General features: G+C 42.0%; 1 protein-coding gene across 3 annotated transcripts in view; it reads right to left on the bottom strand.

The window, feature by feature from the left end:
* Positions 1 to 3,296: 3,296 nt before the first annotated feature.
* The window catches only part of FGF13 (fibroblast growth factor 13), a 503,531-nt gene continuing 482,899 nt past the window's right edge, over positions 3,297 to 23,928 (bottom strand). For all 3 annotated transcript variants that reach the window (XM_079910297.1, XM_079910299.1, XM_079910298.1), the window contains 2 exons: positions 5,853 to 6,051; positions 3,297 to 4,656 (listed from right to left, as the gene is read on the bottom strand). In XM_079910297.1, the coding sequence (XP_079766423.1) occupies positions 4,520 to 4,656; positions 5,853 to 6,051 (336 nt within the window). In that variant the 3' untranslated portion in view covers positions 3,297 to 4,519. The remainder of the gene's footprint in view (positions 4,657 to 5,852; positions 6,052 to 23,928) is intronic.

The following is a 23,928-nucleotide window of genomic DNA, read 5'->3' on the forward strand; positions in this document are numbered from 1 at the left end:
GTTTTCTCAGGGTATATGCCCAGTACTGGGATTGCTGGGTCGTATGGTAGTTCTATTTTTAGTTTTTTAAGGAACCTCCATACCGTTCTCCATTCCACTTGGGTTTCCATTGGAAATGGTCATCCATCATGCCTCTGTCATATCCCTGTAGAGATTTTGGTACTGTAGTGCGATGCTGCTATAACCAAGAACTAAAATGTGGAAATGGCTTTGACCAGAGGTTGGAAGAAGTTTGAGAAGCATGATAGGAAAAGCCTAGATTGCCTTGAAAAGACTGTTCGTAGGAATACAGTCGTGCCAGTGAAGGCACATTTCAGTTTAACCCGTGAGTGACACGCCTCAGCTAAATGAGGCTTCTAAGGCCCATGTGGACGACATTTATTCAAAACGGTTCTCAGCCCTGATTCCACCACCCCTTCTATGCAGACTGGCTATAATCAGACGGTGCAGATGAAAAGGTGGTCCTACTGGATATTCACTTTCCCCCATGTGTTCACTTGGACAATGGGTGCTTGGAAAATTCGGAAACATGTAGCTGGCTCCTTTGAAAAGTTCTTCGGTGAAATTGACTGGCTTAGGACTGGGACGGTGTGCTGGGGAGGGAGGTGAGGGCGAGGGCTACAGGTCACTTCTCCCCTCAATCCTTTAAGGATTCCATGGCAATGAGTACGTGTTCTCTCCAGGTACAAGCACAAGTCCTGGAGGAAAATGCTGGCATTTGTTTTTCTTTTAAACAACTGCAAGTAGCTTGAAGAAAGTCGCTGCAGTGGTGGTTGTTTTCCTTATTGGTCTCCTAGGCTCAATACAACGCAAGGATTGGATATACACTCACAGAGAGTGTGACGACGTGAGATTGGGCACCACAGAGCAGTGGGCTCAGACTGTGGTGGGAGCCCAATCCAGCATGTTCCCAGGCCTGGCCTAAAACCACAGATGGTTCTGGCACTGCCAAAGGCCTGAGGACCACCGTTCTCTGGCAGGGTTAGTATGTGCTCTGTGAAACTATGGCTTCATGGCCAAATAAGTTTGTTCATCCCAGCAGCTCCCAAAGTTAAGCAGGCTTCCTTAACAGAAGACTTTCTAGAATTCAATGTGCTAATGCTCATTTTCAATCCTGAAAGAGAGTGTGTGGGCCAGTGGTTCTCCAAGTGTGGTTCCCCAGGACCAGAGGCCTCAGCATCACCTGGAAACGTAAACATCCCAACACTTGAGCCCACCCCAGACCTACTGAATCAGAAACGCCGGAGGTGGAGTCCACCAATCTGTGTCTTACAAGCCCTCCAGGTGTTTCTGATGTGGACAAAGGTCTGAGAGCCAATAGTCCTTGTGGTGTTTTTCCAAAAATATTTCATCAAACATGTGGCAGGACTAATATTTTCAACCATGAGAAATGATACTGAAGTGTGTGTGTGTGTGTGTGTGTGTGTGTGTGTGTGTGTGTAATGAAGATGTGTGAAAGTATCACTGTTTGTAGGGAGGTATTTTGGAGGACGATTTAATCATTGATTTATTTAAACACCACCTTCTGTTAAAAACAACTTGCGGCAGCTCGTTGAGAATGTTGTGACTAAAGGATTATTCCTGGGCATTTTAGCCCCTTCTTTTTATGCCAGGCCTCCCCAAGACACCAAGGTTCTGACTTGTTTATGACTAGCAGACCTATGCTATTCCTGAACAATGAAAAAGCAAGAGCCACAAGCAAACTAATCAATAACCAAACCTTAAAGCCCTTGGAGCAAGAGTGAGACAATAGGGCTCCCCTGGTGGCGCAGTGGTTGAGAGTCCGCCTGCCGAAGCTAGGGGACACGGGTTCGTGCCCCGGTCCGGGAAGATCCCACATGCTGCAGAGCGGCTGGGCCCGTGAGCCATGGCTGCTGAGCCTGCACGTCCGGAGCCTGTGCTCCGCAACGGGAGAGGCTACAATAGTGAGAGGCCCATGTACCGCAAAAAAAAAAAAAAAAAGAGTGAGACAATGCACTACTTTTCTCTACGGACTGAAAATAAGTGAGACTGAATAGGGTGCAGGGTTGAGCAAGTCTGCTTATGGTATATGGTACCCAGGCTCCTGTCCAAGCTGGGCAGGCAGGCTCTTTCATGCAAGCTGGACCTTAGAGCTCTGGCAGGATGAAGGCTTAAGACGGGATCACAAGGTGACTGAGCTGAGCTGGGCTGGACTAGGAGATCCTGCTGAACCTGGCCCAGACATCTTAGGAATGGGCAGCCTCCCCTCTGTGCAAAAGCATGCTGCTTGGGGCCCGGGTAACTTTATCTGATGGATGCCCTGAAAAGTGCCAGTCAATTATGTTTCACCTGTTCCTCCACTCTTACTTACCTACATCGACTACTCTGAAAGCATCATAACCAGGCAATGGCAGCTTTGGGGAGCTAGTGAAAAGTCATCAACATTGAAAATGTTTATGGTTACACAAATGTATGCCTTTGTCAACTCAACAAACATACACTAAAGATACGTGCACTTCATTGTAAGTTTTATATTAAGAGAAAAAACTGCAGGCACTTCCCTGGTGGTCTAGTGGTTAAGACTCTGCACTTCCAATGCAGCGGGCGCGGGTTCGATCCCTGGTCAGGGAGTAAGATTCCCCATGCTGCGCGGTGCGGCCAAAAGATTAAAAATAAGAGAAAAAACTGCAACGAACATTGAACTCTAGTTACAGATATACATAAGGAATTAGGAGGAAGTGTACATATGTCTGCAATTTATTTTGAAATATGTCAAACATAAGATGGATTGATAAATTGATGGACGGATAGATGTATAGTATAGTAATATGTTAATGGAGGAACACAGGTGTAGGTTTACCGACGTTCACTATAAAAATCTTTCAATTTTAATATATGTTCTGAAATTTTAGTGAAAAAAGAAAATGTTTATGTTTTCCTTCAGTTCTTGGAGGTGGAAAGGACTTGAGATATTTAGTCCCGTTCCCTCTACTGAGAGAAATGAGAAACAGAGAGGGGAAATGACAGAGTGAACGGCAGGGAGGGGACTAGAAAATAGGTGTCTTTTGTACAATGCATCACTGAATGGGAATGAGAATTCTTCTGTTCCAATCTGAAGTTCAAGTACAACAACTAGTACAATAACTACACTTCCAAGAGTGTTCGTGTTAATATAAATCTCTAGACTGTGGATTATCTGAGGGCAGTGACCTGATGTACATAATTCAGTGTGTAACTCCAGTTTCTACCACAGTTCACGGCACATAGTGGACGCTCGATAAATACACGTTGGAGGATTTTTCTTTGAATGAATAGAAAGAGTTTATTCGGTGCGTATCTGGGTATACAACAACAAATATTAAACAACTTTTTTTAAACTTTTTTGTGCACAGGACAGAAAACTGCCTGTACATGCTATGTCCACTTTTGGAACACAGATTTTAACAATTATTAATGCACAAAATCTTACATATCATGCAACTCTATGCCAAGATTCCAACTTTCTTCCATGCAACAGATATGAAGATCTAAATGGAAACCTAGCTAAGTCTTAAACACTTTTCCAGAAGCAGGTATAAGTATATGTTGTTTAGGGGTAACCAGTCTTTTAACATTTCCTTGTACACAATATTCACGCGCCAAATACAATGACAGGAGGACTTATACATACACAGATAAGACATTTCTTATTTTAACAACACGAAAGACAACATCACAGTTCCACAGTTCCTGTCTTTACACAAGAAGCCACAATAGTAGTTTAACATGATAACACAAATGGAATTAAGAGAAATCTATACTTGAGGATAACTTTTTTTTTAAGTAATCGTTACTGACTGGGGTTGACAACACAACACAATTTCTACGCACAAAGTACAGCACAAGAACTCGATCAGAATACTACGAGTGTAAAGGAAAAAAAAAATTTGGTAAAATCACAAGAACACTGTTACCTTGAGCCTGAGATGCCAATTCAGCTTCAACCCTGAATTTGGTTGAGTTGGATTAAGTGACACAGAGTCAATAGAACCATTGAATTCCAGAAATCATAAAGTTGCGCTATGCCAAAGGAAAGAATACATACGAATCAAGCATAGATAGAAAACAACACGGTTCACAGAATTTTGTTTGCCCCTACAAAACATTGAAGCAGTTAATTTTGTTCTGTTTTGTTTTGTTTGCTTTTGAAGAACAATGGTGGTCTTTTCAATTTTCTTGGTTGGAGAGCAATTTTTTTAATCAGCATTAGTGCTGTGAAATGTTTTTGGTTTGTCTTCCCCAAAGCATAGGTGAGATCATGAGAAAATTGGGCAGTCCTTCTCCCGGATTTAATTCACTGATCATGCTTGGCACTCTTTTTTCGCACAAGCTCGTTCTAAATTATGGGGCGTTTGTATGGATGAGAAGAAGGTTTGACGGCAGATTAGAGTAGTGAAGTCTGCCTTGTTTGTTTGGTAAACATCATGGACAAATCTGAACTTTTGGGTGAAGGACTGCTAGAATTAACAGCACCTGGAGGTAAGGTTCTGTTACAGAGCCCTTGTTTTGCCCTCACTGGCTACGTTGATTCATTGTGGCTCATGGATTTGCCTCCATTCAGTACGCCGGAGACACTTCTGCTCTTGGTTGGGGTCCCGCTTCCAGATCGGGAGAACTCCGTGAGGTCGTGCAGAGACGGCTCCTTGTACATGGCCACTGCAAAGCACAGAGACACGGCATCAGAGGCCACCGCACTGGCCCTCAACTTCCCTTCTGCCCACTAGGCTTCCAGGCTGGAGGCCAAACCTGAAAAATGCCGCTTTCAAGGACTCAGTAGAGAGCGGACTGGACCAGATGAAGCAAAATCCAGTCTTGGTACGGAAGCGTGTAGAGAATTCTAATGCCTCATCTCTATCACTGATGGTTTTAGATATACGAGAGGATTAATGAAAAATGCATTTAATAAAGCTCTTAGAAGTTTAAACATTTTCAAACACTCATTTCTCTCAGACTTTAAAATGAAACTCTCCCAGACTCTAAGTATTAGCACGGTTCTTAATGCAATAAATGGTAAATATTATTGTTGTGCTGTAAATAACAGCCCTGGCTTACGCTTATGGAGCACTTAGAATGTGCCAGATACTGTTGTAAGTGCTTCACGTGTGTCATCTCATTTAATCCACATGCAAATCCCACGAGGCAGGTGTTTTTATCCATATTTTACAGAAGGAACTTGAGCTCAATAATCTGCCCAAGACTACCTGCTTACTAAAGGCGGAAGCTGGGCTTCGGACCCAAGTAATCTGGCTGCAGAAAATGTGCTGTCAAAGGGCGCTGTGTTGATTTGACTGGATGTCTGCCCCTCCTGTAAACCGCTCTTCTCTGCCTGGATTTCCTACCGCTTCTCCACCACATCTCCTTCTAACATCCCTACTTCCTGCAGCCCATTCCTATCCCTCACCCTTTCTCATTTGCTACTAAGCTGCTAGTAATGACCAAAAAACAAAACTATGAATGAATGAAAATTGTTGGGCCAATACTGTTGGGCCCTTAGAGAGACAGGCCCAAGGAGCTTTCTGATAAGTGTTATGCACACACTTTGGCACCTGTGTTCCTGCCCAGGGATCATTTGGGCATAATTTGGGGTTCTTGGCTGTCCTGAGCTAGCAATTAAGCTATTTCCACATAAGCAAGGTGTTACCACGTGCAGATATACTATGGAAAAGTTAAAATCAGGAGATTAGATGCTATTGTCAATGCTTTAGTGTTTTTTTTAAGTGTAAAATGTTACTGAAGTTTTGTATAAATGCCTTAGTATGGAAGAATTACATTCCACTTTCGAAAGCGTGAAAAAGGATTGATTTCAATACCGATACTCATTGAATCCATAGCTGGTATAATATCAAGTTTACCTTTCAGTGGTTTGGGCAGAAAGTGAGCTGCAGGCTTGTTCTTCTTCACATGGTTTCCTTTCATGATCTCTCCTTCTTTGTTCAGACCCAGATACCACCCTCGGCCTGACTGCTGCTGACGGTATATCATTGATGAATATGTCACATAATAATTTTCAAACACCGATTCTTTGAATTTGCACTCAGGTGTGAAATGTTCCTACAAGAGAAGTAAATAAACAAAAACTCAATATTTATAGCTATGAATTTCATGGAGAACCATACGGTATTATCCTTCAGGAGTTCAGGACATACTTTGTTAGAGCTTGTTATGACTGGTGTTCTATTTTAATAGCAGAAACTATTATCATTGGAAACTAAAACTATAACATTTCACGTGATGCTTTAGGAAAGGCCCTAAGTGCAAGTGCTACTGATCAATGATTAGCTCTCTTTGTAATAAGGTAATGGAAAAATTAGAACCAGCCACCTAAGTGTAATGTATTGGAAAAATACAGGAGCCAAAGATTGAAAAGACAAGCATAAAACTGTCACATGGAGCTTTGTTCCCTTCCGGATTAAATGAGAAAATAAACATCCGATCCCTGTACTTAATTTTCATAGATTATCCAGTTACCATGTACTATAATTTTCAATTGCCCCAGGCTGAAATCTGTGTTATACTGTTACAATGCTGGCCGCCTAGATTTCTAAAGAGATGCTACAAAGAAAGACTACCTTTTACTTTTAAATAAACCAAATTGATTTTTTTTTCAGATCATTGGACCTTGACTTACAAAGAAAAAAAAAATTCCCTCATCACCCCATCCTTGCCTTACAGTAACATTTCACACAAATCAATATAGAAACAAGGAATTTACAGTAATTCTACAAGCAGACATGAGAGAGCAGGCCAGGAGACTTTGAACCCGGCAACGTGGTTTCCTGCCATGTACGTGGCCATGTTTTCTTTGGACTTGCCCGTACAAAAGAAGGGTTCCTGACACAATAGACTGTTTTTGAAAACAAACAAAAAAACCCATAAAACCTTCTTTCAAGTTTTGTAATATGTGTATGTATTCAATAAACAGCTATTTAAAATATCCGTTTATAAGTAAAGTGAAATGAACAGCAGATTTTAATCTCTAAGTAATCTATAGAGCAGCAGTGGGTCCACTTGGAGTAAAAGATTATGAGGAAAATGCGAAGTGAGCTACATGTGAAAGTGGCACTAAGGAAGCCATTCAATTTGTACTATTTTGCTGAGATATTATCAGGAATAAGTTTTTTTTTTTTTTTTTTTTTTGCGGTATGCGGGCCCCTCACTGCTGTGGCCTCTCCCGTTGCGGAGCACAGGCTCCGGACGCGCAGGCTCAGCGGCCATGGCTCACGGGCCCAGCCGCTCAGCGGCATGTGGGATCTTCCCGGACCGGGGCACGAACCCGTGTCCCCTGCATCGGCAGGCGGACTCTCAACCACTGTGCCACCAGGGAAGCCCAGGAATAAGTTTTGATAAAACCCTGAAAAAAACCCACCTTGCAATAAAAATACTGCAAGCTTTCTGGACACCTGTCTTTTCTGAATGATGTCTCCATGGTCCTACCTTCCTTCATGTTAGATAGCATTCCAAGCAAAGCACACTATTTGAGCGACAGACAGTGATTTACTATCAGAGAATCACTTCAGCAAAGAGGGACAGATTCCTCAAATGAGGCAGCCTTTTTCTGAAAGTTAAATAATTGAACACTTTTTTTCTGGAAATCCACAAAATCTGTTTCACTCAGTAATCTCACTGGTTCCCCCATCTGGCTTCCAGGGTGCACAGATCAGAGTCATCTTTTGGCATAATTTCAGCCTAGGGGCATACTTGATAGATCCTCAGAAGATTCACACAAATTCAACCTACTCAAGAAGCAATGTACTTCGAAGGCAACTATCACGTGGTAGGAACGAAAGTGTTCTATTTATGGGCTGTGAACGCTCCTCTTTGTAGAATTCTCAACGTAGGGAAAGCCAAGGTATGTCTACAAAGAAATCTGACTAAAATAGTCTCCATGTGTCCTCTAGGGATGAGGACAGTTGTATAGAATGTTGGTTTCGCCTTGCCTAGCGTAAAATGACAACCTAATGCGACATTTAAAATTCTCCACAATTCAGGGACATCCCTGGCGGTCCAGCGGTTAAGACTCCACGCTTCCAATGCAGGGGGGCGGGCAACTAAGATCCCACATGCCGCGCGGTGTGGCCATAAATAAATGAATGAATAAATAAATAAATCTTTGCAACTCAGTCGCTACCTTGCCTTGTCTCCACCATAGAACCATGTGTGCCTTTGTGCCTTTACAGACGCCATTCATGTCATTTCTGTACCTCTCTACCTACTGGCTTTCCTCTCATTCCTCACGGTCTAGCTCAAATATGACGCCCCTGGAATCATATATGATCTCTCCCAATCAGAACCGATGACACTCATATTTGTGCTCCCGGAAACTCTATCTACATCTGCAGCATGGCCCCGTGACCCAGGCGTGTGCGTTCCTTGCTCCAGAAGACAAGGAATTTGTCTTATTTCTGAATTCACCTTCCAGTCATAAAGGACTGGTCGTACTGTCTAGCACATAGCAGACCACTTGGTTACTGCTTACAGGATCTGCATTGCAGAGATTCAGATTGAATTCGGAAATTCCAGGATTTACAAGTATCAACCAGTAAAAAGTCTGCAGGGAATTTCCTGAATACCATAGAACGAAATCAGCTGTATATAGAAGGAGGTTGTCATTGCAGGGACAGATCCTGCATGTGTGACTTCGTAACTGTTCAGAATAACAGATACTACACAGATACCGGCACCTACAACATGAGGAGGAAAAACACTCGGCAATTGTTACAACTATTGGAAAATGGCAAGGAAGGACTCAATGAACTGAATGCTCTGTCACATCCTGGCAATTTCTTAGTCATCACCACTAAATTTGGACTCAAGAACTCAGTAGAGAGGGAGGAAAATGAGGCCAAAAAAAGAATGTTGAAGCAACCAAAGGAGTGCTCTGTTCTCTGTGTGTGATGCTGTCATTTTATCCAGCGCTGGAAGGAACGGCAGAAGAGGCTTGATTTTTATCAAATGTGGAAAGACGTGAACATCCCACCCAATACAGGAAGGGCCACCAAAGGGAAGAGGGGTGCAGCTGCCTCTCTGTCTCAGCAGTGGTTCACAGAAATAACAGAAATTGGATTGGACCCTAACCAGAGAAGCCCTGTTCAGAGAATACCAGGTAGATATCTGGCAAGGAATCAATCTCCTTTGACTGACCTGAAGCTGATTATTAGCGCTCTCGAAAAAGGTACCGTAGTGGCCTTGATACACAGTAGGCACTAAACAGAGGCAGCAGTCATTGTGCTCTGCATTTAATATGCATTAGATAAATACCTGTTATCATAATAAATGCATTAAAAAGATGTCAAGCATCCCTTGCACAGCCACTAAGAAATTATTTGGCATGAATACAAAAGAAAAGGCGCTTTGTATCTTCTAACCTTTTATGCATCGATTTCTCTTAAAAGTTGTTTACCTCTCTTGCATATCTATACTAATGTCAGAGGAATAATGTTAGTAATGTTCAGAGGAATAACTCTGAAAAAAATACAGATATTCAATCTCTCTAAAATCTCTTCTCTGTAACCATCATCTCTATTCCCCTTGAAGTTCAAGGTTAGTTTTTTTCTCAGTGAATATTGAACTTCTTATCCAAGGAATCCATACTAGTTAGCTACAGTGATCGTATTTCGGGTGACGAATGAAGAATCTACATTTGCAGAACGAGCAGATCCAGGAGCAAAACCTAATACCTCTCTCTCTTTTTTTTTTACCAATTTACTCACTATTAAGGGCAAAATAGTTCTTTGGAGGTTGAAATATCACTGACAAGAAGAAAACATTTGAAACCCTCAACGTCAGGTCAGTAGAGCATATAGGAGGATACTTACAGCTACAAATGGTGATGGTCAGCTGCCCTTATCAGGACATACCTCCACACAGACTCTGAGAGGCATTAACGCAATCAGTAACATTGGATATATGCAAAGAACCCCCAGATACAATGGTGTGCTACAAAGCATTTTGGTCCAGAACAAAGGCTCTGGACCTGGGTAAATTGCTCCTCTTTAGGGTCAGAAGAAGCAACAGTGCCTTGAGTTGCCCCTGGCACCAAGGGCAAAGCATGGAGGAGATGCGTAATTCTCTGGCCTCCTGGAGCTGGAGCCAGTTCAGAAGAAGCATGGGCTGTGATGGTGGCTTCCTTGAAGGGAGCCAAGTAAGGGGCTCGTCACTCAGCAGGTGATGTGCAACTGTATCCTCAACAGCCATATCCCAAAAGGTGAGAGCTCGAAAACACCTGTATATCACGTACGTCATTCCCGTGCCCTAAACACATCTACGACGCCACAATACGCACACCACGACTAAGTGCCTTCCTGATTAAAAGAAGTCATTCGGCGAACATAGGCCTTAATATCAGGTTTTTCATACTTTTGCCCCCTGCTTTTGTATTTTCAGCTATGCTACCGACAGATAGGGTGGCAGTGTTTCACTTGAGTCTGTACCTCAGTAGGCTTTGAGGAGTGCCATGACTATTCTGGCCGTGCCACGCGGCATGCGGGATCTTAGTTCCCCAACCAAGGATTGAACCTGTGACCCCTGCAATGGAAGCGTGGGGTCTCAACCACTGGACAGCCAGGGAGGTCCTGCCATGACTATTGTAAACGTTTCCTTTGAACACATTTCTCTCAAAAGAAATCTTTTTTAAATGGGTTGCGCTGATTTCCTTGGATCTCAAGAGAGCAGCAGAGTCTCCTCAGGTTGTCCATACATAAAATGGCAACACTAAGGTCCTAGGCTGTTGAACAAAGCCTGAACACTGAATATAAGCTTTCGCATATGTATACGCTATGTCAAGTGCACAAATCCTGGTAGAGGTGAACGTTTCTCAACACATTTTGTTCTATTCACATGTAATATTTTCACTGGCATCACAGAACACAGAAAAACAGTTTAGACATCGATGAGTGAGCATTTAAAGAAACTTTAAAAAATGAACCTAGTGAAACATGATTTCCTCTTTTCAGCAGGTGCTATAAACATATTATAACTGATCTATCTCTCCCTTTAATCCTCTCACTTCCTTCTCTTCTCCTCCTCTCTTCTGGCCACATTTTCAGTAGCCTGAAGATCCAATTAATTTAACAATTACTGCCAATAGCAAGGGTCACTCTTCTAATTCTCAGCCACGTTCTGATGACAATTTATTTTCTAGGTTTAAAGTTAGCAGGTTATTGAAGCAGGTCTGACCTGTGTGTGTCAGTTATTCCCCAGCCTAAAGAAAATAATATGTAAATTAAAATTAGATTTTCAACTCTGTTAAAAAAGAAAACAAAATAGAGTCTTTAAAATATGGGGGGGGGTGACACTGTAACTACCTATATTCTCTATATAAGCTTCCCCTCTATCGGTGATTTCAAAATCCAGGATTAATTATTATATTCAGGATTTTGATGGTCTCTCCCAGGGTATATTTGATGTGAATGAACTTCATTATTACTAAGATCAAGGCGCGAGAAAGGAGAGGATGGGGAAGAGGGAATCAATACTTAGCCAGTGCACTGTAGCTAAGCAAAATTATTAATTCAGGATAAACAGAGTTTGGTTTGTTCACTCAGATATCCTCTGGACTGTGGGATACTTGAGGGCAGCTCCTAGCATGGGGCCTGGCTTAGAGTCAATGATCAATATAACTCTGGTGAAATAAATAACAGAAAGAATGAAATATCACAGGAAGAGGACTTGGGAGCTAGCTTATACAGATCCAAAAAAGGGTTAAACGTGGCGGGGTATGAACAGAGGGCTGTTTTAGAGGAGAGACTGACAAGTCAGAACTTGCCTGCGGGGCAGAAAGAGTAGGTGATAAAAGGAGGAAAGCAGTCTACAGGTAAATTCAATTTAAAAAACTGGAGAGGGAGGGAGAGAGGGAGGAGAGAGGGAGGGGTGGAAGGGAAGGATGGAGGGAGGGAGGTGGAGAGGGAGGAAGAGAAGGGGGACCAATAAAGACAAAACTAGCTGCAAGAATAAAGAGATTTCCTGGTAACCAAGACATAAGCATTAGACTGATATTCTTGGTCTTTGGGTCCGCAAATAGCAGACACTGCAACTAAATTCTATTAACTTGATTTTTGTAAAATGGCGCGGGGCGGGGGGGGGGGGGACACCTGACCTTACAGGATGGACGAGGAGCCAATGAGATGATGTATGTGAAAGAAGCTCTGAAAATTGTAAAGCTCCACACACGTGAAACGTGGGATTACTCTGATAATACATGCCCAGAAAACCAAGGCAAAACAAATCAATTCTCTCTTCTTTCCCAAGTTCTTTTCACCCTGGAATCCATTTCTAAAGAAAGCATCTGCCTATTTGTGTTGTATTAACATGGAAGGAGATAAATTCTGCCAAAAATTAGGACTGCACATGAATGACACTCAGTGTTCTCCTCCAGGCCTGGTTCCCCGAAAACTGTTTCGCTTCCTTCCATTTGTCATTTTGGTCTGCAGTCGGCTGAAAAGGCTGCAGTGCTTCGAGCCCCAGCACTAAACAAACGAAGTGCTGAAAAACGGGCTTCGTGAAATACCATGGCCACAAAATGACTTCAAAGTACCCATGCTAACTGGCAACCATTTGTAAAGAAACACAGATTATAATTAAGAATACGCACATGGGACTATTTCTCCTCGTACGGTTATAGTGAAACTTCTTGGTAGCAGTTTTGTATTCCAAGATATCTAATAGACATTTTCATTTACCTTATGTTGAGCCCACAAAATAGGGCAGCGGAGTACTGCTTTTTCTCAACTCTTCACAAACAAAAAATGAAAAAAAAACCCCCAAAGTTAATGAGTTTGTCAACCGATGCCCTGTTTAAAACAGAATTAGGATGCAGATACGACCACATTTTAGCCCTGGGTTTCATTGAGTCCTTTGTATTGGCTTGTTCTGGACTGTCATACATTTCTGTAGAGCAGTCTCATGCAATGTCAAATTTTACAATTTGTTTTATAAAATACACTGAAATAAGCTACAATAAAGCAGGAGACAAAACAAAAACACCATATCCCTTACAGAGCCTAAGAGGGGTGATTTTTGTTGTGATAAAAAATTACATGATCCTAAGGCCTCACTCAGCTCCAGACCTGGTCAGCAGATACATTCTGAAATGGAAGTAACTTGCTGAGACTTGTGACGAAGCAGAGGGACAGGCCATACGTCTCCAGGGCTGTATAATTGGCCCAAGGCAGTGTCAGTCTGACCCAAGCCTTGTAGAAGAATACAGATTGGTTAAGAATCCAATTAGCAGAAGATGGATTTCATTTTACATAAGATATGCTACAGAGACTGTGGCCATAATATTATTTTTTTAATCTTACTAGATTAAATCTTGCTGCTGAACAAAAATCTGTGGAAAAGCATTTTTTTCAACCAAAGAACAATTCTCTAAAGTGAGTAATTCTCTCCAACTTTGTCTATTATGTGTATTAACGCGTGGTGTTGGCTTTTCTTACAAGCAGGGCTGACCTATGTGTTTTGAAAGGGGAACCAAATATCAGATATGATTTCTAAAAATAAACTTTCCTGCCTTTTGGCTGGTTACTGGAATTAATCTGTGACCATTAGCTAACTATTCGCCATTACTGTGAAGCTTTCTAATTTGTGGCAAGATTCTTCTGTATAATAACTTCACAGGGGGATCTAAGCCCATCGGCAAGAGAATGACTTTGGGAATATTTATAGTCAGTGAGAGAATAAACTTAGTAGGCTGTATCCTTTTAAAGAGCTCTTCCAAGCTCCTGTCCAAAAATTCAAAGCCTGGGAACTCTGAAAATTTTTCCTAGACATCCAACAACCTGTCATGTAAAGGAGGAAGGTTCTTTCTGCGGAGATCAATTGAAAACACTCTGGCAAGGTTAGGTGGCCTATTAAAAATAACACCATACCCACGTGGGTGCATAGCTTGTTCTAGTACCGCAGGCGATTGTGAAGGTGGTAATTCTGATTTGTACTGGATAGCGGTTTTGTTCGATTTGATAGGGTCTGTCTCTGTAGAAGACAGTCATTTACAATTGCCAGGAGTCTACTTCGTCAAAGACTTTCAAAGAAGACTTCTTATTTTTTCTCTTGCACAGGTAGGAAAGCAAGGCCACTGCTCAGAAGGAAATCACTAATGCCTGCTTTCCACTGCAAACCAGAAAACCTGGAATCACCGGGCAGGGTGCAAAGGCCTCATCTATAAACCAAGGATGAGAGAGATGTCGCAGAGGGCTATTGGACTGCCACGTCACATAACACCTGCAAACGACTTCTGGGGATAGGAAATCTTACAGAGTCCTATTTCTACGTAGAGAGCACATTTCCACTAACATTTGCCCCTTGAAATGAGCTAATGAAAGGATGCTTGCGACAGTCACTTACCATGAGTCTGAGTAGTACTCAGGGGTAGTCAGTAGTACTCAGGGGTAGTCAATTCATTAAGTTAAGACTCAAATGGAAGAATTCATTCTCAACTACCCCTTACCCCGGGAGCCTAGGCCCCTTTGCGTATCTAACGATCTGACTTAATCTCGACAGCAGGCCTCTGTACCAGCTGCAGAATGGCCTGAGAGAGGAGGTTTACCACCTCACAAGTGAGAAAGCCACAGGAAAGAAGCCCTCAACAAGCCATTCCCTTATGAACTCAACTGCAAGTGCGCCTTTTCACCCAAACAGTCACTGTGTAGACAAGAGCTGTGATGTCAATTCTCTTCTCAATGGACAGTTCCAACATTGGCTGAAGGTTCAGCCGCCCTTCCTCCTATTCGTGTGCCCTGGCTCTCTGAACACCAAAGAGCTCTGTTCAAACCTGCCTCTTCCACCTTCCAGATTTCTGACTTTGGGCAATTTACCTGGGCTCTGATCTTGCATCTCTAAGAGGAGAATAGCATCACGTGCCTCCCAGGGAGGACTGCAGGGGGCATGGAAAGCAGCTAGTGTACGTGTAGGTGCTCACAGACTGCGGGATCCCTTGCCTTCACTTAATTTTCTGTTCATGTGACAACAAGGAGAATGTAGCCTCCTCCCAACTTGAAACTGGTATGAAAACTAGTGGTTGTCAGTGAGAACAAACGGAGTAGAGAAGCACCTTTCCGGTTCACAGAGAGGTTCATGTTACACATTAACCGTATGGGTGAGGATTGCTTTCGTTAGTGATTCCTATGCAAGGGTAACAATACATGAGCTCTTAATATGGGGCTTAAGATATCCTAGGATTCTAAAATTGGAATTACTGCAATGTGTATCAGTGAACCCACATGATATTAAAGAGATTTGTGAACTAATCCAGTATTAATGGCCCAAATGACATCTACATGTCTCATTTTAATGCCACAAAAGTACAACATTATCTCATTTCTTTTGTTCTAAACCAGCGTTTTGCTAGTTCTACTTTCATAATGCAGGTTACTAATAACAACAATACTGAAAAATCTAATAGTACCTTATGTTTAAGCAGTGCCTACTTTTTAAGTTTTCTACAACTGCTTAAACAGTTTTGGCATTCGAATGAGATAAGGGACAGTTTAATAATGATGATGATAAGAAAGGTAATGATTACAATGGATTTGGTGGACCTTTTTTTTTAACAGTTGAAGAAATGAAACCAGAGATATTAATATACTGGAATCTGGCTTTCACACTTTCTTTTAGAGAATGAATCCAGAGCAGGGAAGCAGCTCCTTCCAGAGGAAGCTGAAATCTGTTTAAGGTAGCTGCTGTTGACACGTGAGAGACCCTTCTTTTAAGGCAACCTGATCTCTAAGGGCTGAAAAACACCGAGAACCCAGCAGTGCTAACTGGCCCCGGGCTGCAGAAGGAAGGAAGAGCTTTAACTCAAAGCACAAGCCAAGCTCGCCAGCCTGTCTGCCACTGGCTTCTCCACCAGGCCAGGCAGCTTCCCATGGATCTTAAGTAAATGTGTCCATGGAACATTCTCCTAGCTCATGCCATGAAAACTTCATTCTTCTACTGCAAAATACTCATCTCTGAATCTCAGCACACTTGGGTGTTTTTTTTTTTTTTCTTTTCAGGGACCTCTCTACACTCAGAGTTTTTAGGGGATGACCCCAGAGCAATTTTACTGAAACTAGGCACAGAGGTGGGTAACCGGTCAGAGTCCTGCATATGTGCATACGCTCGCAATAGAGACAGACAGACTGACAGACGGGGGTGGCAGACAAAAAGAGAACAAGAAGTGAACACAGAGAAAGTCCATGCGATGATTTCTTCTTTTTCCCAATTCTGTAATCCTGTGGCCTTTGAGAAATGCCTGCTATTCCCCACCCCGTACAAGGGGGAAGGTGGGAAAGGGAGCCATCTCACTTGTTGGAGAAAATCTGTTTCCTGTCCCGATTCCCAGCTGTGCTATAGAGGAGCCTGATAGACGAATAAACCCATTTCTTCCTAGAGATTTTCCTATATGTAATGTACACCCATCTCTGAAAGAAAAGAAAAAGGGAATCCAGGTCTTTCGAGAAACTCAGGATGAGTGCAAAGTTCATTAAAATAAGATACTTTGAAAGATGAACGTTGCCATCATAAAGTGAATTATATTTTCATAAGAGGAATGTAATGCTCAGATGTGTAGCTGTGGTGCAGTAAACAAGACAACGGTTCCCTATTTATGACCAAACTGTGGTCACCTGTGATAAGCATCACCTGATATTATGGTTAGGGAGAAACCACTGCAGGGAAGCCTGAATTCTAAGAACGCGATGCTTTACAGGAGTGTTTAGGCCGAGTATCCAGCTACAATTCATAAATGAGCTTTTGATAGCTTAGTTTAAATTAAATTGGGTCTGTTCTAGATTTCCTGAAATACCGCAACATTTTCAGATTAATTTTTTAAAGGGTTTTGATGACATTCAATTTTGAGATAGGCAAATTACAGTTCTTTATCAAAATATGCAATTTCAATTTTCAAATATTTGTTACCTTAAGTATTACCGGAGTTTGAAAACACAATGCAAGAATATAATATAAACTCCGAGGATATATCAAAATGATGAATACTTCATAAGCTCTGCACAACCATGACCTGTTTGCAATAATTTTCAGCTTCCATTTTCAACAGTGTAAAGCATTTGCACGAGAATGCAAAATACATAAATTATCCCTGCAGGGAACACTTAAAACTTAAGGTAATTATATAGCATAGAAGTGACTTCAAAGAACTCCAACAAAATAACAAAGAATTCTACAGTCACCCTTTAAAATGCTTATTATTCTGTGTTACCGGTGATCTTGACCACTAAAACCCCTCTCTTTACAATTATATTCACATTATCAATTCTTACTTCGTTCTTTTACCATCAAGCTCTTACAGCTGGCCCTGAAAATCTGCATGCTGTAAAAGCTGAACTAGAAAGCTAGTAGAGATGAATTCCCCAGTTATAGCCATGCTGTGAACAGAACCATAACACCCCCTTAATATATCTTATCATTGCACTTTTATACTAAACACGCATCCAAAGCAGGTCCTATTTTTTACATTCCTCCTGTTCAAAATCTTTTAAGGGCTCCCTGCTGCCTACAGGATAAAAATCCAAACTCCCTGGCCTGGTGTTCAAGCCCTCCACAATCGCGCACATGTGTTCCTACAACTTTAGCATAAGATTCCTCCAATCCAGCCAGACTGGAGAAATAAGGTCAGGACCAAAAGGAGCAGAGATTGTTTCTTATGAATGGCAAAATATCTCCTCCAAACCAATTAGTGTGCTTCGGAAGCTGGGATAGTCACTGTGATTAGAGATAATATACATATATTTTTATATTATATATTTTATATATTTTAATTCAAACAAACGCCTTGCACTTCTGGAACAACCGAGCAACCTCATGTCATGGTTCCACGCGCTGTGCCTTAGCAGGGGCTGCCCCCGGGTATGCAATTCTCTGGGGGCCACTTGCTAATAATCGGCACCTCTTCCTTTCACAGCACACGGAGGAAAAAGAGTCAAACGTCAGCGTGCTAGGAACCTCCAGGCTCAGCTTCGGCTGGGATGCAAAAGCACTTTACAATTGATTATTTCTGAAGACTTCACAGTATCGAGGAAGAGGGTAATGAAACTGTATCTGAACAGAAGGAAGCTAAATTATTTATCTCATACTAATTTATACCAGACGGCTGGTGATGAAAAATCTATACTGGCAAATCTGCTGTATATATTACTTTAAAGATAATCAAGGGGGCTAACACTTTAAATGGTCACAATATATTTGGATTTAGTTTTATGGCTCCTATCGATTCCATACATAGGTTCTTCTATGTGCACGTGACTGGGACATGATAAATCGTATCACCAAGTCATTAGAAGCTGCATCATCTCTTCATGAATTACATCAGCAGTTGGATTGCTTCTCTTTCTTTAACCCGCAGAGAGAACACATTTGGGATGTTGCCACACGAGGGTGCCTACCATATCCCTCTGCATCAGGAGGGTGCAAACGACACTCCTTCCCCAAGAGAGAGAGAAGGAGATGGCCCTTCAGCGAGATCACAATCTTCAGGAGGAAACTCCCTCACTGAGCTTCAGGCAGAACGGGTTAAATGCTGACTTCCGACTACAATAAACAGTTGATGACTGGAAGGGAGATAGCGTGTACCAGATGTACATCCTTTTCCTTTTCTGCCCAAGTTATGTCTCCTGGGAGAGGGTTGTATGGGTTCAGCATCCAATTTGGGCCTGTCCTGGATCCACTTCCTCTCTGCTCTGAAGCTCACCCCTGGAGAAAGCCCAGCCTTGTTCTTTGGTTGACTCTCAAATGCCAATTGTTCAGGGAAGGATAGAAGACATTCAATTACACGTGCTGGTTCATATCAAACGACGTTCACATGAGCCTAGCTACTCGATACTGTTCTCCAGGTAAAGCAGGTAAAACTTCTGGCCCTGGAAAGGAATTGGTTTGTGTACAGAATCCCAAAGTATGATTCGCCTAGTGAATCAGAGCTTCTCTGAACAACATCTTTATATAATGTTTATTATTTTGCAGAATGTGCAGTATCATCTCTGGTTGACTTATGAAGACCAATTATCTTACATAATTATGGGGGTTCTATGCCTTCAAGTCAACAAAGATTTTTTGAGTGCCTATCACATGCACCATTTTTCCTAAACTAGATGCCGACACTCATGGTGCTTTAGCACTCTGGGGAGAGCAGTTGCTGTCCCCCAACAGCCGTCCAAAGAGCACTTCCCAAGCTGCAGCCAGAACTCATGCAATGCCCCCAAGTGTGTTCTTACGGTGAGAGACAACAGACCAAAATTGAGTTCCATGGTCTATTGTGGCCAAGCAAGATACAGACCTACTGTGGGTGAATATCTTCCCACTACGATAACCTGATTGAGCATTTATTCCATTTGCAAAGGATTCATTTAGTAATCCCATCTGTTACAGTTAAGTGTTCTGCTGTCAGCAGCAGCAGCAGCTAAGCATTTACCAATCTCTGAAAAAGTATGACCATCCCAGGTCAACGTATAGATTAGAATGGTAATAGCTTATGTTGAAACCTAAAAACAAATCCTTCAGAATCACATGAGAATGATCAAAGTTGCCACTGTGATATTACCTAAAGGAACATAGAACCCGTACATTCTATGACTAGCCAAACTCGAGTTAATTTAATCATAGTAACTAACTGCAAGTGATACTGTACACCATCTGCCAATATAAGACAATAAGGCTCCATTGTTAAATCACTGTCCTGCACGGCGAGGTTACTAGTACTCCAATTGCCAGCAACAATGTGCCGTAAACACACTTTGGTGTCGCTGAAGTTATACTTTCTGCAATTCTGATTTATTGAAAGAATGTTTTCAGAAGCCAGACATCTGCAGAAAATCATAGGGAAAAGGCATGAACGGGGGGGGGCTGTGAGTTAAGTGACCAGAATAAAAGACAGTACGAATACTCCTTTGAGTGAACACTAACAGAGTTTCAAATCTCAGAGCTTTGGGGGTGACTCCATAGGCCATGCCCAGTTGTCAGGGACTTTGCTAATTTTCTAGCGTTACAAGGAACCAGGAGGGGACAAATCAAACGGATGTGACGCCCTCAGAACTTTGGTGTTTAACTTTGCGCCAACACATCAAATCACCGGTGCGGTTCCAGTGAGAAAGCAGAGATGGGTGTATACACAGCAACCCGTCACTAAAGGACAGACGTAAACACAGAGTCGGTGTGAGAACTGCTGCAGATTACATTTTGTCTTCTTAGCAACATTAACTCTCTGTTCTTTTAAATAGTCTTAATGTTTATCCAAAGTTGCTTACTGTATTTTGAGTGAGCAATAATAGCTTCGATTTTCCCTGAGCCTGAGTCACAGCCTGGTAGTAAATTAGCTGCTTCCTTGAGGCCACTGAGCCATCATTTAAGGCATTAAAGCTTGCTTTCATTTATGAAGATGCTACTGACTCACTTCAGTAGGAGTTGTTTTTCCTGCGCTGCTGATGCCTGAGTTAAAGGAATGTACTCGTGTTTTTTCCTCCTTGCAGTATGGATGGACTGGGCTAATGACACATTCTTGTCAACTGCATTGTGACCCATGGAGCAAATGCCCATGATGTTTATTCTGCAGCTGCAGAACAAAGCAAAGTCCCTGAGGGCTGGGGGAGACCATAGACTCCTCGATAGCATCCTCTAATTGACATTGACTGCGCGTAAGTGGCCACTAGTGCCATAAAAGCCACCCTTGTAGTACAACCGTAACTTCCCACATGAGGCAAATCCTGTCGCTCCTCTACTCAACACCCTCCAATGGCTTCCCTTCTCAAGAATCAAAAGCAAAGTCCTTACCTTGGACAGTAAGATCATATGTTATCTGATCCCAGTTATTGATACTTCTCTACTCTAGTCTCTCACTTGCCCTTTTTTTTTTTTCACTTTATGTCAGTTACACTGGCTTCCTAGCTTGTCCCTTGAACATGCCAACCATATTCTCACTTAAGGGTTTTGAATTTGCTGATACCTCTGTCTGGAATTTTTTTCCTTTAGATGTCCACCTGAACCCTTCCTTCCTGTCCATCAAATGCCACCTTAACAGAGAGGCTTTCCCTGACCACCCTATATGAAAGCTGCCCCTATCTCTCAGCGTGCCCTGTCCCCCTAACCCTGCTTGTTTCTTCTCCAAAGCAAATTATGTATGAATTTGTTTATATCTACTTCTGTCTACCCGCTCTAGAACATAAGCTCCACGAGAACAGGGACTATATTCTGTCCATTGTTGTATTCTAGTACTTGGAACGGTGCCTCAAGCTCTGTATTCACGCCGTAAAAATTTGCTGAATGAATAGATGGATGAATTCTGGTGGCGTGATAAATTGAAGGGACAAGTTAGTCCAGATTATTAAGGTCTCTGCATAAGTATTAAAGAATTAATTTGTCATAAAATGATATTTTGGCTCCTTTGAGGTACAGTTATTGGGGCGTTCATTTTCACTGTGGTTATGAACTGCATTATAATTATAAACCAGCAACTCTACCCGGAGAAACAAAATAAACCTTTACTAACATTCTTTTGAACTATACATGAAAGGCTATTCATAAAAAATGGTAGGTCAAGATGAAAGGAAATAGCTAAAGAGAATAATACCTTTGAAAAGTATGCCAACAGGTAATTAATCATTGAAAGCAGCAAATCCTGATGGCTAGTAAATTTCAAGGGCTTATCTTGTAACATATGAAACTGCAATCTTCTCCTCAAGGTATTAGAAATGTCAGTTCATTGTACTGAACAAAAGAATAAAGGAAAAATACGTCTTTCCCAAGAAGATGCTATTATTTTTGATGATTTCATTAAAATACATTAAATAAAGATTAAAACACTAAAATATCAAGAAGAGTTTAGCTAGGGCCCTAGTGCTTCACTCTGATGTGTTTTTCATGGGGGTTTAATGCCTGATATGACTTGTGCTTACATTGCCCTGTGTAGAGCCAGGCATCTCAGGCTGAACAGATGCAGTGTAGAAGGGTTCACATCTCATTTCCTTGCCGTGGACCACATTTCGTCTTCCACTTACCGAAACAAAGATAACGATTTTTAAAGAAAGAGGGATGTTAAAGAAGAAATAAATGCCACAACTTGCTAATTAAGTACCATGGGATACAAAAACCACTTCAGTGCCACACTTTAGATGTTGTTTAGAGAAAGGAATAATTTGGAAGGAAGCACAGTGAAGGAGAAAGAAAAAAGAATGGTTTAATTGTGAATACGCTTTGCATAAATAAACATTTACATTTGTCAACAGCAATAAATGCAAACCTTACCACTACTGCACTCACTGGATGATTATAGGAGACAAGTGCCTTGCTTAATATGGACCCAGAAGGAACTTTATCTAACCAAATGCCTGGGATGGTTTTGCCAGTAGTAGAGGTTCAGGGCCCTGATCCAGGTGTAATGAAGAGGTTTGGCTGTATTCCCTGTGAGATAGTCTCTTTTGGATATAAACTAATAGACTAGATACTGGAACCTCATAAAATAAAGCAACATGCATATTAGGCCTCTAGTTGTTCTTTTCATGGAAACTGGTTTGTAAGATATGCTCACTTCAATCAAACGTCTTGGCCTGTTGATTTTGACACACAGGGAAAAGGAAAAGTGGATAAACAATCCTAACTAAAGGCTAATGGCAAATAGCAGCCCAGAACTGTCGTACTTTCCACTCTCTTCTTCATTTTATGTTCTATATTAAGGCAACTTTGCGCACTGGTTGAGAAAATAGGTTTTCAAGTCAGACAGTGGCCGAGCACAAATTAGAACCCAGGTCTGTCTAACCGGGTAACTTTGGGCAAGTACTGTAACCTCCGGCCTTAGTTTCCTCACCCTTAAAATGGGAAAAATAATTTTCTTCATAGGGTTGTTGGGAGGATTAAATAGGTTAAGATTTGTACTAGGCTGCCTAGCCCATAATAAGAAGAGAATTTTCTAAAGCAAATGTTTTAAATTCAGGAACAAAGGGCACTATTGTAGGACACTGGCATTCACGTAAAGCACAATTACTCTGTGCCTGAATGAAACATCGGGGCAGTGTTGGCTGCTAACAAAGTCGTGTCACTCCCCTGTGCGAACCAGAGCGGGGCTGACCATCAACTCACGCCTGCGGTCAGCATCACATCTGCTTCGGGATGGTTTAGGCGTTCGGTTCTGAAAATGGGGTGGTGGCAGGTACTGAAATTCTGTGAACTCATTTTTGGGGTAAAGTCGGATTTTCTTTCTGTCCTTAACCAGTCGTCCTTCGAGCAGAGGTTAGGATCCTCTCCCTTCAAGAATTGAAACAACAGCTGGTAAACATCTGGCTAAGAAATCCCTGGGGGGTTTCTCTGGATATGCTCTTCCACTCCTCTGCTCTTTCTCAGCTTTTGAGGAGTGAAGCCGCTTCTCCTGTTGCCAGGCAATGAATTCCAAGAGCTTAATTTGGTTAGTGACTACTAAAAATGCATCTCCTTCTAGTGCACCTTCTTGCCTACATCCTAGTTCCTAGGCCTTTTTTGTTGTTTTGTTAATGCTGACGTCTAAAATTACTGTTCAATGCTGCGCTGCAACGGTGATCTGTTCATGGTACTCTTCATCTGCGAGTGGTCGGGTATTAGTGAAAAGGGGACCTTGAGTGGGCACTTGATTGTAATTAACAGTTCAAAGTCTGTTTCTTCCGTTTGACTCTAAGCTCAGAGAAGGCAGGGGCTGTGTTTGCCAAGTGTCAGGCAATCAGTGGATTATTGCTTGAATGGATGGATGGAAGTATATATACTATAGGAATCTATTATGAAAGGAGTAGAAGGACTAAAGATTCAAAAAAGAGCAAGAAACATATTTATTCAGGATCTTACTAACCGGCTAAAGTAAAACAAGAGGAGCTGAGATTGGGTGTGTAAGTTGGTGAGACAGTCAACAGTAGGTGGAAAAAGTGAAGAGAGAAAGGGTTCAGATGTGCTGAGGAGGGGCTACCAGGGTGGATCTGTGCGTGTGAT

The sequence above is a fragment of the Stenella coeruleoalba genome, assembly GCF_951394435.1.
Source record: "Stenella coeruleoalba genome assembly, chromosome: X".
Taxonomy (NCBI): Eukaryota; Metazoa; Chordata; class Mammalia; order Artiodactyla; family Delphinidae; genus Stenella; species Stenella coeruleoalba.